The sequence below is a fragment of the Mesoplodon mirus genome (genome assembly GCF_964341445.2).
Source record: "Mesoplodon mirus genome assembly, chromosome: 13".
Taxonomy (NCBI): domain Eukaryota; kingdom Metazoa; phylum Chordata; class Mammalia; order Artiodactyla; family Ziphiidae; genus Mesoplodon; species Mesoplodon mirus.
In genome coordinates this window covers 88,446,742-88,465,316 of record NC_138989.1, presented here as the reverse complement: position 1 = coordinate 88,465,316, position 18,575 = coordinate 88,446,742, and the positions used below count along the sequence as shown (strand labels likewise).

At 50.7% G+C, this 18,575-nt stretch overlaps 1 protein-coding gene across 2 annotated transcripts; it reads right to left on the bottom strand.

The window, feature by feature from the left end:
• Window positions 1-891: 891 nt before the first annotated feature.
• SALL3 (spalt like transcription factor 3) lies at window positions 892-17,959 on the bottom strand (the record flags this gene model as incomplete). Of its 2 annotated transcripts, XM_082641347.1 has the most annotated exons (4): window positions 892-1,323; window positions 2,462-2,802; window positions 3,019-5,943; window positions 17,878-17,959. In XM_082641347.1, 4 exons carry the CDS (start codon window positions 17,957-17,959, stop codon window positions 892-894), a joined length of 3,780 nt encoding a protein of 1,259 aa, XP_082497473.1. The 2 variants fall into 2 exon arrangements, with proteins under 2 accessions (XP_082497473.1, XP_082497472.1); XM_082641346.1 differs by having other exon boundaries at window positions 2,462-5,943.
• Window positions 17,960-18,575: the final 616 nt, after the last annotated feature.

The window sequence follows — 18,575 nt, the reverse complement described above, 5'->3', positions numbered from 1 at the left end:
TCCAATTATAGACAAACCTCCCTAATACAAAATACTAAAAGTGCAAGAGTATAAATTAAGAGTTTTCAACCACATTATACAAACATTACCTTTTTATTGTACAGCTTTGATAATGCGAAATATTTACTCACAACTGCTATAACGTTGTGAATAATTCACGGTGGTGTCTGTCTGTAACTTGTTCCCAATGGCTGGGCTACACACCACGCTAGAGAACACTATCCACGTAGCAGCTACAAACATTTAAATTAAAAAAAAAAAAAAAAAAAGGCTTGTTACTGACAGGTGCTTGCACACGAAAAGCATGCTTTTTCCTAACAGAACTTCACAATTTTGCCTGCATGGAAATAACCCACTTATTTATAGTAAAACAAATCTTGCCTTAAAAAACAAAAATCACACAGCCAGATGTATTCTGCAGTACAAAAGCTTCCGTTAAAGTTGGGCTGTATCGTCTGTTACCCGCATCATCTTAACATCATAAATACTACAGACGAAGAAGGTACTGCCATGCTACACAGCGTCCGGAGCACTAGACCACGTGTTCGAGATAAGAGTTCTAAATGACAGAGTTCAAGTTTCCAACTAATTCGAACAAAACCACTGAACGAGTTTCCTGGAATAGGGTGGGGAGCCCCCTCTGGGCACTGCTGGGCTTTGGAGGGACGGAATGGATGTGCTCTGAGCCCCTTCTGTTCCCAAGGTGGCTCTCCGAGGACGTCTCTTTTTGACTTAAATCTATTTCAAAGGCTGCCGAGTTCTCGAGGACGGTCAAGCTCACGGCGAAAGGCGCGCGCCGGGCGGCGGGTGAGGCCGCCTCAGGCAGCCACCCGGTGACGTCTTTCCTGCTCTGGGTGGGCGGGGCAGGGGACCCACGGGGCAGGGACGCGGCTAGTTAATCCCGATCTCCTTGTTATCCTCAATGAGCCGCGTGAACGGCCGGCCGGCTCCCGCGTCCGACTTGGCTTTGTCCAGCCCCGCGATGGGCGGGCTGCTGCCAGGCCGCGCTTTGTCCAGCCCGGCAGCCAGGGAGCCCAGGGAGGGGAGCGCGCTTCCCCCGAGACTTACTGGGAGCTGGGGGAGGCCTCCGTTCTGGATGACGGAGATCTCATTGTTCTTCATGGCCAGCCCGTTGGTGATGGCTGCGGCGTACTGGTTCCAAAAGCTGGGGTCCACGTTCATGGCCCGTGCGGCCAGATCCTTCTGGAACATCTCGGAGAACTTCAGGGCGTCACCGCCCAGCAGGGCCATGGGGTTCTCCACCGACAGGCGGCGGCCGCGCCTGGCAGGGGCGTTGTTCCACATGTGGGTGCCCATGTGCACCTGCGGGGGACACGAGACACACCCCGGCGTGAGTGCACCCAGCCCTGGGGTCACAGAGACGCCCGGGGACCCGGGGACTCCTTCCAGCTCCTTTCCTTCCCCTCTTCCCCAGCCTAAGCATTCGTTTGGGACAACAAACTTGTTAGGTGAGCTTTTCTGAGCATCTTATATTTGAACCCGCAACATTTTCTTTTGTCAAGTACACAGAACAAGCTGACTGATGAGCTAACGGATGTTCCTTTCAGCTCACGGCTAGATGGAATCATTTCCCCCCTAAGGCGTCAGACCCACGGGCCACCCGGAGGGTCTCAAAGCTCTTGCCCCACCCCCCAAGTTGGCTTATACTCAGAACTCCTGGCTTCACTGTGCCCGTGTCTGGTTTTCTCCCGGACACGGCGGGAACGTCTGGGCACCCGTGGTCAGCAGAGCCTTTCATCCTACCAGCAAGCGGAGGTCCCTGAGACCCACGCAGGCGCTTGACGTAGGCTGCAAAGCGGCACACTCCCCTGAGGGTGTGGGCACGGCCCTGGATGGGTCCTCGGTGCCCGGCCACACACTCCACACCTCCGGGGAAAACGGGCAGCGTGGCCGTATCTCAGATGCGAACATGACGACGTTGTACCGTCCTCCCCTCCCCCGGCCCTCAGGCTGGGAAGCTTCTCCCAGATGCCCGCTGGGCCCTCGTGGCGGCCATGAGGCCAAGACCACAGATCTGACCCCTGGCCCCGGGGCGGGATTTGCTTCACTTGCATCCCCTGCGAGCACCTACAGGCCCGGTTCTCTTGGTATTAGTGTCCCACTGGACTCCAGGCAGCGCCGGCCCTGGGCCTGCCCTGTCAGCCAGCGAGTGTCACCCCGACACCCTGCAGCCACACGGGCAGCACCAGCTCCTCAAGGGGAGGGCGGGCCCGCGTGGAAGGCAAGCTCCCCACTGCCACCGCACACGTGTGGGGAGCACCGCAGGCAACGCGCACACCCAGGCACACATACGGCGCAGACTCACCCATAACACACAAGCGCGCTCACACCACACGCCACACAGGCACACGCCGCGCTGTCTCTCGGGGGCTCCGCAGCAGCCGTGCCCCTGGCCGGGACCACAGGAGGTGGACGCGGGGGCTTCCCGGGCGGCCCTCACCTTGAGGTTGCCCTTGGTGGTGAACGCTCTCCCGCAGATGGTGCAGCCGAAGGGCTTCTCCCCGGTGTGGGTGCGCTCGTGGATCTGCAGGGCACTGGCCGAGGAGAAGGTCTTCCCGCACGACTGGCAGTTGTGCTGCTTGGGTGTCCGGCGCGGCGGGGGGGCCAGCATGGGTGCGAGGCCGGGGCTCATCACCGTCGGGGGCCCGGCAGGCACCTGGATGGGAGCCGGCAGCGGCGGGCCCTCGGCCAACGGGCCGGCCTTGCTGTGCCCGTTCACTTCCATTTTGATCGTGGCGGGTGCGGAGCCGGGACCCAGGATCGGGGTGCCCTGGCCGGGACCTAGAGCAAAGCTGGGGTCAAGCAACTGGGGAAGCGGCTTGCGCAACCTGTGGGTCAGCAAGTGCTGCTTTAAGTTACCCAGGGTGGAGCAGCCGCGCCCGCAGGCCGCGCAGACGAACGGCCGCTCCTTGGTGTGCCTGCGGAGGTGGATCTCCAGCGCGCTCCTGCAAGCAAAAGGCTTCGCACAGACACGACACGCAGTGCTCGCACACTTACCCCGATCTCGGCTCAGGAACAGCAGGCTACAGGGGGCCTCCTCCTTGATGGCCGGCCGGCCGGGGTGGGGGGCCGTCAGGTCCAGCGCCCCTCCGTTCTCGGGCCCGGGGGGCGGGCTGTCCTGCCTCTCCGTCTTCAGGGGCGTCTCCAGCGGCTCCTCCTGGGCGCCGAGGCCCGGGGACTTAGAAGGCAGGCTCTCGCTGTTACTGTTCCCAGGTGACAGGGCCTGCAAGGAGGAGGACGACTCGGACAGGGCCGGGCTGCCCGCGCTCCGGCTCTCCAGGTCGCCCACAGCTGATGAGGAGTCGTTGCTCAGACGGTCGCTCTCCCCGGACCCGTTCTCCAGGGACTTGAGGGCAGTCATCTGGGGGCAGCTCATGACCGAGTCCATCATCTTCATCTGGTTCTCCAGGGCGGCGATGCTGGAGATGACGGACGGCGGGGAGGGCGGGCAGGAGCTCGAGAAGGCCAGCAGCGGCTTGGATGGGTCGCCAGCCGTATCCTTCAGCTCGGCGTCCTCCTCCAGGGAGTTCTCGTCCATGTCATCGTCGTAGCCGCTCAGGGCGTCCGTGGCCTTCTCGTCGTAGGGCAGCTCGGCGTCCATGGCGTCCTGGAAGCCCTCGGGCAGCGGCGTGTTGGGGATCTGCCCCCCCATGTGCATGCGAATGTGCTGCTGCAGGACCACGGCATTGGTGAACTTCTTCTGGCAGATGGGGCAGGAGTGCTGCACGCGCAGGGGCGGCTTGGCGCGGTGGACCCCGAAGTGCGTCTTCAGGTTGCCCTTGGTGGTGAAGGCACGCCCGCAGATCTTGCACTTGAAGGGCCGCTCGCCCGTGTGCGTCCGGTAGTGCATCTTCAGGGCGCTCTGGCAGCTCAGCACGCGGTGGCAGATGGCGCACTGGTTGGGGTCCGTCACCTTCTTGTCGATGTTCTCCACCAGCTGCTGCAGCTTGGAGGTTTCGGACGTTTGCATAGAGTCAAGCAGCCCTCCGAAGGGAAATTTGGCCTTGAACTGCTCGGCGCCGGCCGGGAGGACCGGGCTGCAGAGGCCGGGGGATAGGCTGCTGTCCGCGAGGGCGGACGCGGCAGACACCTGCCCGGTGGCGGGGACGTCCCCCGCCCTGGTGTTTGTGCAAGGCAGGCTCACGGGCTCGGTCTTGGGCAGGGAAGACCCGCCGGGTGCCGGCTGCGGGGACTCGGCGGTCACCACCTCGGAGCTGGTCAGGCCTGGGGACAGAGAGGGGCACTCGCTGGATGCCGGTGAGGGCCGCTGCGGGGAGCGGCTGGCGGGGGTGAGGCTGGGGGAGTCGGCATAGCTGCCGAGGCTGACGCCGGGGAGGGTGGGTGGGAGCTGCAGCCCGACCGACGTGGGCACCGTGGGCAGCACGGGCTTGCTGTCCAGCCAGGTGGTGGCCGGCTTCTCCGGGGGCAGTGACATCCCATAGGGGATCCCGGAGCAGGTGGGCACGCTGTCCAGGTACTCGGGGACGGGGTAGGGGTTCATCTGGATGTGGGGGTACTTCTCCTTGTGCCTCTGGAAGTGGACCTTCAGGTTGCCCTTGGTGGAGAAGCGGTTGCCGCAGATGTTGCATTTGAAGGGCCGCTCGCCCGTGTGGGAACGCAGGTGGATCTGCAGGGCACTGTCGCTCCCAAACACCTTGGCACAGAACCTGCACTTGTGCTTGAAGAAGGGGTCCTCGGCGTTGGCCTTGGGCTCGAACACCGACACGTTGGGGGGCTTGCCCTTGCGGTGCTTCATGAGGGCCGAGAGGGGGTCCAGCGCGCTGGCCGTGGCTGCGATGCTGACCAGCGGGTTGGGGAAGATGACGCTGCTGGCGGAGGTCTGAGGTAGAAGTGGGCTTGGCAGGCTGGGCGCCGAGCTGAGGAGGGGCCCGGGCCCCAGGGCGGGGGGCGTGGAAGCGTTCTGCGGCCGGCAGGGGCCGCCGGAGGCGCTGACCGCCGGGGCCGGGGCAGTGGAGGCCGGGGCTGTGCCGGAAGACGCTGGAGCGCCGGGCTCGGGGCCGGAGGGGCCCCCGCCCGGGACGTGCGGAGTGCTGGCTCCGGACGCCGGCTGGGCCAGGTGTTGGGGGCCCTCATAGGTGGCCGGCTGGGTGGCAGGGCCGGGTGCCGCGGGGACAGGGGCGGCCCCAGCTGAGAGCTGCAGGGCCGAGTGCGCAGCCAGCCCCGGGAGCTGGCCGGAGGTGGGCACCGGGGTGCTCTGGGCCCCCGTGGCCGCCCTGGGGTTCAGCGGTGGCCTCGGTGGCTGGTGGTTCATCATGGCCACCTGGCTGCGGATCTGCTCGATGAGCTGCAGCTGGTGGATCTGCTGTTGCTGCAGGGCCATGAGCTGCTCCAGGATCACGGGGATGGCCACGGCCGCCACCCCGCCGCTGGATCCCACCGCTCCTGCAGCCCTCGTGTTCTGGGAGAACTGTGCCACGGCCACCTTGGTGCTCAGGAGGGTCTCCAGCGTCACGTTGGTGTTTGGCATGCTGTACGCGGCCACGGGGGCCGGTTCGGGGACCTGAGGTAGAGGCGGCTTCCCTGCGTGCGTGGGGCCCGGGCTCTGGAAGCTCTTGTCCACGGAGGGGCCCACTTCCATGGGCTCGTCCTCCTTCTCGGGGGCCCTCACCTCCCCGCCCTCCCCGCCCTCTGGGGCGGCCGTCTCCTCGGCAGCCTCGCTCTCCGTGTGCTCGCTGGGAGAGCTGGCCGGAGAAGGTTCTGGAAACTCCTCGGAGGGCGGGGCCGGCTCATCTTCGCTGACGATCAGCACCAGGGGGTTCTTGGTGCAGGCCTTCTTGTGCTCCAGGAGGTCCGTCCACTTGAAGAACTCGGCGCAGCACTTGTCACAGACGTGCGTCTCCTCGCTTCCGCTCCGGCTCTCGTTCCCGCTGTCCCCGTCCTCGGCGCCCTCCCCGGGGGCCGCTGGAAAAGCAAGACATTACATCAGCCAGGGCCTTGCGAGACGGCCCGCCCTCCATCTCAAAATTTTGCACATAAGTAAAATCAATATTTTTTATTTTGTACAAATTACCCCACTTCAACATTTCTGACGTCCCGGCATGTGTATCCTATGACTCTTTCTAGCTAGCTAATCATTTTCTTAGCACAATCCATCAAATTATGGGGCTCTATCAATTGTGGATACTGCTTCTTAATGAAATTCCATAGAAGCCATTGATTTCCAATATTTTCATACAATCTGCAACCACCCTGTCTGCTGGGTACAAAGCCAGCTTTCGATGGGCTCATTAGGACTCCTCCGACCATCGGGCTTCCTCATTTCCAGCAAAATTAGAGATGCCTTTGCCAGTTCACTTAACATTGCTAAACTAATCTGTAACCTTTCAAACTCACGTCAGCACCTGACAGGAGAGCCGGCCGCTGCCACTCTCCTGGGCTTGGACCACGGAGATTTATTATCTTTATGCCGCGCCGAGACGTTAGAGATTTAATGTAATTCTACAGAAGCTTTCAAATCAATGGGCATTTATTTCATGGAGGAAATTTCAGCTAAATACTTTCATTTGTAAATATAACAAAGAATATATAAGCACTTCTTACATCTCTGCTCAGAAAAACAATCTCCCCAACTTGTAGTTCGATCAACAGATCAATCCTGTATCTTTTCGGTCGTCGTACGTTCCTCCAGATAGGGTACATTTCTACATTTCAGGATTTGCCAAATGAATACCATCAATATAGTCTGGGCCTAAAATTAATCATGTTTAATACAATTAATTGGCTCTGTCAGATGCAATATTTCTTGGCTAAATGAACCAAAATTACATGTTATTGTTAATGGCCAATCGTGTTCTGCAGATTGTTAACGAACTAGAAATTATATATTTAAAGTTCATTTATGCTGACGTTTAACATGAGAATGTTGTAGTCAGACCCACTTTTTGTACCTATTTTCATCTATTCTCATAGAAAGACTTAGCAAATTATATACTCGCGCCATAGTGGAAACCCTCTAATTGGTTACACATGTTTAATTACTGTTGTAGGCAGTGACTTCCTGACTCCTATACCCTCTTCTGCAAATAACAGCCCTGTTTAATGAACAATTCTCATTCACACCTGATCAAATAAATAGCTATACAGGAAGAAGAAATCAACATCCGATGACATTCCCAGCTCCTATTTTTTGGGACGTTGGGGTGACAGGCAGCGTTCAATGATTCCTCAGGCTCCACATGCCGGCCTGGGTAGCACGGCCTTGCAACTGCTTTTTGTCAACTTGTGGATGGAGTGACAGCAACAAATCAGCTTGAACGGAGACAAATGACAGCTGCAAATCGGCCCTTTGTTGTCGTGCATAGCTGAGGGTGAGAGCCACACATCCTCAAGTTTGCAGTCCCCGGAAATCGTTTACTATTGAAACATCGACAAATGGATTTGCTAAGAAGGCTCCAGGTTTTCTCTTTTAGAGTTTTAGGAGAAGGATTCGGCACTGATCTCAGCAGAGAAATCTGATTTGTAAAAAAAATCTCCTGTAAGAATATGTAGTCCCTCTACTGGAAAAGAAGATAAAACTATTCTTTGAGGCTAGTCGGCTGCTCTCCATGAGGTTGCTATTTCCAGGTAATTTATACGTGCCCTTAAAAAATTATTAGCAGTGTTCCATTAGCATTTTCTTAACTGGCTCAACCATTTGAAGGGGAAAAGAGTTAGAGCTTGCAGCCCATAAAGACCTGCTAGACTTTTAAACTAAATTCGGTGCTGAAGATCAGACTGCAAGAAGTCTCATTACTGTATGAGGGAGGAATGTAATCGGTGTGTGTAATGAGGTTGAGTGTAGCTGGAAGCAAAGACACAGCTGATTTATACTGCAGATAGGAACGTTAACAAAATAAATACTCGGAGTACTTAACTTTGTTCAATGTATGCAAAAACTCATCTGAAACCTGCAAAGGTTATGGAACAGGGCAGGAAAAACCCCTCAACTCTTCAGGTAAATAATTTCTGAATGACTGATAAGAAAACAGGGGCTATCTCTCAAATTTTAGTTATGTAGTTTAAAAATTATCACACAATGCAAAGAATCTCTACTTTTAAATTTCTTTACAATAGTGGAATGTTCTCCTGTGGACCCACATATTAAAAACGTAAGTGGCCATTTAAAAAAAGTTCATCTGCACCAAGCAATCAAGTTGGAAGCCGTGTTACAGTACATCATTAACTAGTGTAATTATTAATTATAACTGAAAACTAACACTTTAAAGCTGATATAGAAGGTCTGCCGTACTCTTCATAGAGATTTTTAATTTTAATACTTTTTAAAAAGAAAAACACTAAGAAATTAAATATTGCTACTTTCTTGAAATGTTTTCTACATTTATTCCTTAGAGAAGAAAAATGTATAACTTACATGGTATACAAAAGCATTCACAAGGTACATACATTTAAAATTTTACACAAACAGTGTATATTTTGTCCAAAGAATACTTTTTCTTTTTCTAAAAAATTATTATTGAAGTACAGTTGATTTACAATGTTGTGTTAGTTTCAGGTGTATAGCAAAGTGATTCAGTTAATTTATATATATATATATATATATATATATTCTTTTTCAGATCCTTTTCCATTATAGATTATTACAAGATGTTGAATATAGTTCCCTGTGCTATAAAAGAATACTTTTTTTTTCATATGGAATATGTGCTAGGGACAATTCACAGAGAAAATGCTTAAAAATTAGGCTGATTTCTGGATCATTTAAAGTGCGTTGACTGTTGGAAGAATTAACTGATTATAAATAAATTATATCTTTACAAATGAACGTTTCCCAGATTTTCTTTGTAACAACTACGGCTTGTGAAATAGAGAAACAGGACTTTTATTTTACACTGTACTTTTCTCACAGGTCTTAAGCAACACAAAGAAATCTCTATTTACTTTAAAGATAAAATTTTACATTTCTATTGGTTTTTTCCATGTGTTAAGTATTTTGGGTTCACCTCCAAACTCATGGAAGTTGGGAAGGTAATTTCCTTCTTCTCCCATTGGCAGGTTAGCAAAATTACAATTATTTCTCAATTGTAGAAACTGTGCATAGAATAATATTTAAGTACAATTTACCAAATAATAAGCCATTTTGTTTAATGCAAATTGATAATTACCTAAACACAGTGAAAATATTCTTGTCAAAGTAAAATAAGCTTCCACTGTGTTCCTCTAAAATTGAAGAAGGAAAGCAAAATTGAAGGGAGGAAATTGGGTGAAAATGGCATTTTGGACCTGTTAGTTCATTACGTTAATGAACCTAACAAAACAAATAATTGTTGGATTTTGTAACCCAAGTTTCATAATAAATTTGCCTTTTAACTAAAACATATTTTAAAAACTACAATAAGCGAAGGAAAAACATTCTTCAATACAATTCAGATTTTTTATTGGGGGCAAAGAATTTAGAATCACCACGTGTAATTTTTCTTACTGGGGTCTGTATGAAGTACCATAACATGATCACTTCAATTGTTATTTCCACTTGTTTCACTATCAAAATCTCAGTAGGATTAGCATTCCATAAAAGTTACAGAGAAGCACAAATTTCACAAGACAGTCTTGAATACAATGAATGCAAATGAGAAGCCTCTAATACGTCATGTGTGCAATTGAAATTTTGGGTGCATATTTTAAGAATGTTTTCAAACAACAACAAGCACTTCAACTGAATTGGTTGGTAGGGGAGAACCAAAACGAGCCTGTTTCACTAGGGACACAGCTCTTTAGAAGCAGCAAGACTGCAGTTGAGTCCAGAGTGAAAGCAGCGGCCTTCGGCCACAGTCAGGAGAGCGAGATGCAAAATAAGTTGTTATAACTTGCTTCTATGGCAGTTCTCCTTACAGTGATTACATGCATCATGTTACAGTGTAGATGTGCTCATCTGGAAGTGTTTATCTTTAAAAAAATGCTTTCTATATAACTAGAAAACCCATATAGGAGAGATCTGACAGCAGCTCCAAATTTTATCATGCAACTTCTAAAGCCCTTAATCCTCCCATTGTTTTAAGCCAGTATTATGTAGGATTCAAATGTATCCAACTACCTTTCAATTAAATTTACATTTGTAACTGGCTTTTGCGTTCTAAGAATAGAAGTTATTATATCCATTTATTGACATGGCTTTAACATTTTTGTTTCAAGGTAAAACCATGTCAATGAGCCACTGTAACAACAGTACAAGGTTTGAGAAATCTATTTCCAATGCAATGGGAAAATTCTTTCTTCCTTAAAGGGGGAACTGAAAAACAAGCACTGTTAACATTTTCATTAATGTCAAAATAATTTACTTTTTTGCATACTGGCTGGTCAATGACTAAGAGACTTCAAACTGTAAATAGGCAGGGGCTTACAGTGCACCAGGGTTCTCTTAGAACTAGTGAAGAAAAACGCCAACCAATGCACCCAGTAACAGAACTTAACCAAGAGTCTTCCCTGCTTGGTTAACAGGAATATTTGGTTGAGGTTGCTTTCTGAAAGTGCCACACAGGTTTGCTGTATTCGCTGGCTATCAATGCGAGGAAGAAGATGGATTGAAAAGAACTCTCTACTTAGCTAACACCGAGGATGTACCAGCCATGGCTGTGAGCCGGGCGTCTGTACATAACACCGAGTCTGTCTTCCTGAACGCAGTCAGGAGGAGCGAAAAGCACGGAGGCTAAAAGAGGAAGCTGTTTCAGGTGGGGAGGAAATGTGCAATTAGTTTCTACAGCTATCCCCACACTTGCTATTTATACCTGAGATTTCCAGGGTTTCTAAGCCTCACCGTTCAAACGTTCTTGAGCAAGTGTGCCGCCTCTCGGGGCTGCAGGAGGGGGAAAGGGTGCCATCGCCTTTCAGAGAGGCCTCCAACCCAAAAACAGCTTCAACAGCAGTCTTAAAAGGACATTTTTTTTTCCTTCTCACTGATATAAAATGCAGAGAACGTTTAGCAAAAATGCCCCTATTCTTAGGATAACTCTGGGTGTGAAAGGATCCGCTTCCCATTTCTCTCTCAGCTCCGATTCCTGGTCTGCTATACAATACACAAGGATCACGTTCTACAAGGATCATGTCTTCGCTGCCTGCAAAAGCGTATGTGGCCTTCCAAATAAAATCGACGTGGCGGAAGATGGGCAGAGTGTTTACACTCACGATGATCTTTCAAAGCCACGAGTTAAAAGCATCCCTGTAACATAGATAAGAATATTTGAGACAAGATGCTTTCTTTAAAAATTCAAACTGCAGTTCTCAGCAAGGCTTTCTCATTCTCTCCTTCCAGGAGGCAGTGCCTTGTAAATAAGTAACCGAATTACAAAGAGTAGTAAACAGGTGTTCGATAATTTTGCTGATCAAGCTCAAACTCTCACCTTTATTCTGCCACACTTTTGCTACGCATTTTAAATCCCTTACAATTAACGAAAAGAGAAGCAAACGTTGTTCCTTACGGGAAAAGGAATGTTAACGTCTCCACTTTAATCAGTAACTTGAAAATGCCACGTGGGTCTCGAGGAAAGGAAACCGTACTTTCTCCTGTGCCTTTTCCATCCCTTAAAAATCTAGGAAGCATTTTTCAAGTTTCCCCAAATTGTTAGGAGACACTATTTTCTTGCAAATTAATTCTTTTTAACTCCTTATGATAGCTTTGAATCCCATAAAGAAAGATGAATTATCGCATACTGAGCCCAAGCTGTGAAACAGGAGGAGACAAATAGAGACCCCTACTGTGTTTAACAACGTAGAAGAAATTCCAGACGCAACAGAAAAAATCTTGTCCTTTTCCTAGACCTCCAAGCGTGTGAGCTCGGAGCGGAACAGCGGAGGGCGCTCGTGCCTCGCCCAAGCCGCACTGACCCGCAGGCCGCTTCCGCCGACTCAGCGGCCCACGCCTCAAATTTGTTAAGTAAGGACCACCTGTGGCACAGGCGCCAAAGTCTTCTGTTTAAAACGTTTGCGGTTTTTCATCTGTGGGTGAAGCACCAGGGAGGGGAAACACTGTTTCCTTTATGGACACACGCAGATGGAAAGCGGCCACAACGTTCACTTGTTTTAACTATCTGCTGCATCAAATAATAAGATGTTTGTTACACTTTAAGGTTGCACAATAGTTCTTTCACTCACATGTTACGCTGTAATCTCGCTTACGATGAATACACGGGTATCACTGTGCCTCACCGAGAACGCCCAAACCTGGAATACGGCGGCAAATGCAAACAGTTTCCATCACAGCTCGGGGAGGGGGAAAAGCAAGGTCTGTGCAGGGTCACTTTCGGTTCAGGGGCAGAGGTTTAAACTCACACATGAAGTTAAACGTGCTGCTCCACGACACGCCTCTGCGGAAGTGCCTACGGGCCTCGACACGTCACTTTTCAAGTCCACTGTGCATAAAAATACATAAATAAGCAAAGCCACTTAGACGTATAAACACCTGGGTCTAAACAGCCCCAGAGCAGCAGGAACTACACGGTGTCCGGGAACAAGGCGCCGATCAACTGTAACCCTCGGACTGCTTGCACTCGGGGTTAGGTCATTAAATCACTTCTATGATTTGTCATCACCTCACCGCACTGTTCCATTTCTACGGGCGAAGGTTACACACATGCAAAAAACCATCCAGGAAAAGCCCTGCCCTGGGGGGTTGAAGCTAGTGGTTCTGCACATGCAGAGCCCTAAGTCAATTACCAAACGGTGCTGTGAAGAGGGCACTCTGGAAAAGAGGACCAAGAATGCCCGCGAATTCAGACCAAGTGCCACGGCACCTGCAGGGTTAATCAAACAGTTCAAGATGTAACAGCCACACAAAAGAAAACGGTTCTCTCTCCCTCTTTGAGCACCATAGACACTTGTGCTGAACTAGATGGGCATTTGATAAACCGAGCGACACAGAGCAAACTCGTGGGTCCCCAGTCCGCACTCAGAGCCCATGTTAACACTTAACAGAACACTGGTGAGTCCTGTTGCCAAGGTCAACAGCACAGATGCACTCATTGTATTATGAGCTTGACATCTAGTGGCCGCCCCTGGCAGGGCAAAGCAGGCAAAGGTTAAATCAGCAGGTCTGTCGCAGCAGCACCCTGAACCACCCACCTTCACGGAGATGGGTCGGAAGCTGCCAGCCCTCTGCAAGCCCTCCCTCTCACAGACCCCAGGCCACCAAGGCTGGACGCTGTGTGGGCCCCAAAGCTTCCCGGGAATTAGGAGGGGAGGGGGTCCCCGATGGTTAGCATCACGAATCTGGGATTACTGGAAAAGACAGGCCCACGGAGGGCACAACGGAATGGGATGCCACCCTGGCAGCCTCAGGTCTCTTTGGTGGACAATGGTTCAGCCCAGAGAACTCCTGCCTTTAACAAACAGATCAAATCCTAATCTCTAACATAAATAGAGTCAATTACATTATTTTATTATTTCAATTAATATCTCACACTTTCTGTGATATGACTTGCCTTATTTGCTTGGGAATCACACAGTTAACTGCAGCTTAGATCATAAAGGTGTTCAACTTAACAAGAGAAAAAATCTAAGGACAGGGCTCTTTTTTTCAAATATAAAAGTTTATGTAAGGTAATAGCAAAACATTCAATTTTTACATAGACTTTACCTATGCCTGATTTTATATGAAGTGTGTGGCAACTTCACATATGCTGTAATTACAAACCTGTCCCACCAGTGGTAGAATTCGCCCTCATCTTCACAAGACTGAGATATGCTGTTCGTATCCTAGCAACTGGTCAAGAAATCATGAAGGAAAATGAAAACTAACAAACCAACAAAACCTCTTCCTATTATAAGTATTGTTTAAAAATGATCCTTCTTGAAACTATTTGCAGCATTGAAGGATGGGGCATGACCTCATTGACAGTTAAGAAGGTTTTTATTTCATGTAAATAAAATACTTACATTTAAGAATGCTAAATTCTAACTGGTGTTCAGTACACAGAATGGAAACCTTGGTTGTACCTTGCTGAATTCCCCCCAAAAGAAAATGTTCTTGGAGCTATCTTGGGGTGAATGGCAAAGCCTCTTAGAGATTGTACTTGAAAATGAAATCTGACCCACTTTGGCCTGCTTTTGCCATCATCTTGTATACAAAAAATAATCAGCTTGGTAAGTAATTCCTGCTGTTGGTCCATACCTTCTTCATTTTCTGGCTCTAAACAGATCAAAAAATATTGCATTATGAGTAGACTGTGGAAGTTTAAATGTGCCTTAAAAAAATCCCTTAACTGTAACATAATCAGCTCTTTCTCTGTAAGGTGAGAATTAATTGGCATGCTTTTTATTCGCCACCAAATTATGCATTTTTAAATAGGTTAGGATTTTAAATGTCATTTAAAAAATAAACGTTCGCAAATTCTTCTTTTCCTTTCCCTCCCTGCTTAACTTACTCCTTACCTTTCATGTTTCAGAGAAAACAGTCTGCCTAGGGATGTCAGAAAGTGGCTTCTGTATTGTTTCCTTTTGGAATGCTGAATTGTAAGTGTGTGAGTGAGTGCCCAGAGCTCTGAAGGCAAACCATGCACAGACAGATAAAAGAGAAAAGATCCCTTCACCCAGGGCTGGGGGCCTGCTTCCCCTGAATTCAAACACGGTCTATGAACACCACTGGTGAAGTCTGAAATCACAGGACCATTCAAAAGGATTTTTAAGATAGCCGTGTAACTGTGAGTTGGCAGAAAATAAAAACAAACAAAATACAGGATGGCAAACTGCTTTAAATTATAATATCCTTTTGTTTCTCCTTAAATACATATTTTCCTCCTAACGACGGTAAAATGTGTCTTCCCTAAGCTGTATTTTATCCAGTGAAGGACAGTAACAATACACCTTTTAAAGCTCTTCGTAGGAGTGTAAGTGCTGTTCCGTCATTAGAAGTTTTAATTAATTTTTCTTAGAACAAAAATATTCAGCTGGCTCAAAAGATTTCATTATTGTGGCATACATTTAATTAACTGAATCCTAAAGCTGCATCCCATTTATTTCTAAATTTTCAGAAACAGGAATGAAACAATTTGCAATTTTAAAAGACAGTACCTAGTGGGAATGTAAGTTTAGTCCCAGTCATCCTTAAAACACATTTTTACAACAAGATAACTTTAGAACTTTACGTAAATCTTTATCACTTTTTCTCATTCTACATATGTCATCATATTTCATTCCTGCAATAAGGTTTGGAGAGCACTGAAGCATTTTTGGACAGCTATCTTTTCACTGCTTGCCTAAAAACCGAAGCCTTAAAAGATAATAGTCATATTTCTTTTTTTTTTTAAGAAATAAAGTCTTTTACTGTAAATTAATGTGACTGCCTCCCCCCATATTATACTAAAAACTTTGCATAGAACATTTGTGTTTCATATCATTATCAAGAACCTTCAATTTTATTGCGGGCATCTACTGCTTTAATTAACATGTAACATCCAAAGGAATACAAAGGAATTATTTACTTCGTTTCTAAAACACTGTAATCTAACTTAGCTCACTTATGACTTCATGCATAGTCTGTTTATTTCCACTGCATTTAACAAAATATAATTTTGAGAATATCTGATTCACGTTGGAGTAATTTAGTTTTCACAACCATTTATCTTTAAAAAAATATTTTACTTAGTTCTCCTCCTGATGACGGTCAGTACAACAGAGCAATCTATACGTGAACATGCCTTAAGTGAAGAGAGAACAGACTATCTTTTATGCTCCATGAACAATCAGCTTCAGAATAATTAAATCAGAAAGAACTATTTTTTAAACAGTTTGCCCGAACAATCGAGGGAACACACTACTTGACTAAGGCTCAGCCCCAGACAGGCTATTTTTGGCCTGTTGCAAAATATGATCAGGAACTATGGCAATATCTTGATTACAACTCTGAATGATTGTGAAAAACACAGCCTGACAGAAACTTTAATCCCACGGTGGGTAAAAAAAACCTGAATATGTTTCACCCCTAAATAAATTCAGTAACAACAAGGGGAATTCAAAAGAGAACTTGTGAATAATTTACTCCATCTTAGGTTTTCAAATCAGGGCTCTGGACCCCTCCACACGCTTACACTAGGAGGTTCACCACGCTCTCATTTCTGAAGTGAAATTAAAAATGAATAGCAGTGCCTCAGCTTGTTAATTGTTAAATACAAGGGGTTTTACTCTATTAATTAAAATATGCTTTAATAAAAGGAGACATTGCACATTTTGATAACGACCCTACAAAGCTGAGAAGTATTTACATTGTTGCATTTTGGGGCGGCTGTGAAAGCCGATTTTAAGCTATTCAGGAGCCACAATAATAAAGCTTTAAAATTCCTCACTGGGATGCAATGTAGTTCTTTTGAAGGAAAGACTGTCTTTCTCATTCGGCAGAAATAAATCCATTCATTTGATCATGTAGTCATTGAGGGCAATAGAAAACAAACCAAGTGTGAGAAATTCTATGTGATGAAGTAAACAAAACAAAAAAAATCCATTTCCATGACAAAAAGATTCTTTGTCCTTAATCTACCCACCATATGCAAGCGTTTCTTTTTAGCATATCTCCCGTTCTAATCTTGGGTGACCAGGCGACACAGATAAGGCTCCCTTACCTCCGCTGCGACAAAAAGACCCTCACGAGTTCTCAAATTTTGTTTAATTCCTGAATTCCCAGCCGCGTAAGAAGTCTTTACTCCCGTTCTCCATTCCGATGCGGACGTATACCGGCTTTTGCAAACTTTACGACACCGCACGCTAGACTCTTCAACTTTTTATTTTCTGCAGGCTAATTCTCAAAGCGAAAAGACGCGTATCTGCTCTAAACCCCTTATAATAGGTTAATCCAAAAAGTTGGTCGGCCTATTTTGTAGGGAACAAACTACTCGATGCCCGGGCTCCGGGGCAGTGGAGGGTCGCCCTGCGCCCGGCGATCGCGCCGCGGCCGCCCCTCCCGCCCCCTGGGGACCCGCGGGCAGCGGGAGGCCGGAGCGGCCGGGGCCCTAACTTCCCGGGCTGGGGCGCGGCCACGGCCAGCCGGCTCCTCGCCGGGCGCTAACTTTCGTGGCTCCTACCTTCCCTCCTGGATGGGCAGGAAGTTCCTACCCGCCAGCTGACTGCAGAGTTGCCCGCGGCGCCTCCAAAAGAACAGGAAGAGGCCCCAGAAAACCGAGAGGCACCAGAAACGTGCCGGGGTCCTACCGCGTGCAAGGACCACCCCCCTGCGCCGCAGCTCACCCCGGGGTTAATTCCCAAGGCGGCCATTAGGAAAGGCCAGGCGACACCGACTTCCTACTTTCCTCGGAATGGGATCACTGGTTTGTCTGCTCGCCCGGACCTCGCGGGCTCCACGGCCCTCAGGCACACGGGGCGGCCGCTGGCCAGACGGGGTCAGGGCGGCGGACCCGCTCCCAGCGCGCATCGGCTAGGGCGCCGGGCGCCTAACAAAGCTGTCCCGGCAGCGGCCTCCCCGGCCCGCGTCCGGTGGTGGGTGAGCCCCGGACGCGTCCCCGCCGCCGCAGCCGCCCGGGGGACGCCGCGATCGCCGAGGTCGGCCCCAGCGTCCGGGCGCGGGGAGCCCGAGGGGCGGCGCGGAGGCGGCGGCGCGGCCCCTCCCGCCAGCGCCCGGCTCGGCCCGCCGGCCTCCGCCGGGCAGCGCGGACTCCGAGCGGTCCCAGAGCCGTGGCGCCTCCGTGCGCAGCTCAACTCCGGGCGGCCAAGTTTACTTCTCCCGCACTCCCGCGCCGCGCGCTCCGGTGGAGGACCGGGTCCCCGGGCAGGCCCGCCCAGGCCGAGAGCCGCGCGACAGACACTGGCTCGCCGGAGCCGGGGAACTTCCCCGGTGCGCGACGCCCGCCGCCCGCGCTCCCCCCAGGCCCCCGGGCGCCGCCGCGGTCCGCGGGCCCTCACCGTGCTCGGGAGCCCCGTCCGGCGGCGGCAGCTCCTCGTCCGACTTGAGGTGCTGGGGCTTGGCCTGCTTGCGCCGAGACATGCTGCTAGCGGCGCGCGGACCCCGCGCGGGGAAGCGGCATCAGCGGGGCGGCCAGCGGGGACGGCGCGGGGCGGCCGGGCGGGCGCGGGGCGCAGGGCGCGGGCGGCGGCGGCGGCGGCGGCGGCTGCGCGGGCCGCGCATGGGGCTGAGCAATTAGGCTGGTGAATAATGCATGGCCATTAGCGGAGGGCCGCGCCGATTGGCCGGCCTCCAGCGGACTCGGGCGGCCTATGCAAATGAGGCCGCGCTTGCAATTAGCGGCCGCGCGGCGAGGAGGGGCCGGCGCCTGCGGGACCCGGGCGCGCGGCCGGCGCCGCTTCACATCGCGGACTCCGCGCTCCTCGGCGCCCGGCCCGGCGGGCCGGGAGCGGCGCGGGCCGCGGCGGCCGGCTGGCCCCGGGCGCAGGCAGCAAACTTTGGTGGCGTCCGCGCGGCGCCTCTCCGCCGGCGCGCCGAGCTCGCCCCTTTATAGTGTCTGCGCCGCCGCCCGCGCCCCGCGCCGCGGCCCCCCCGCCGCCGCCCGCCGCCCCTCCCGGAGCGGGCGGCCGCGGGCAGGGCTCCGGCCGTCGCCTTTGTCTCGCCGGGCTGCTCGGGCGCCGAGCCTCCTGCGCTCCGG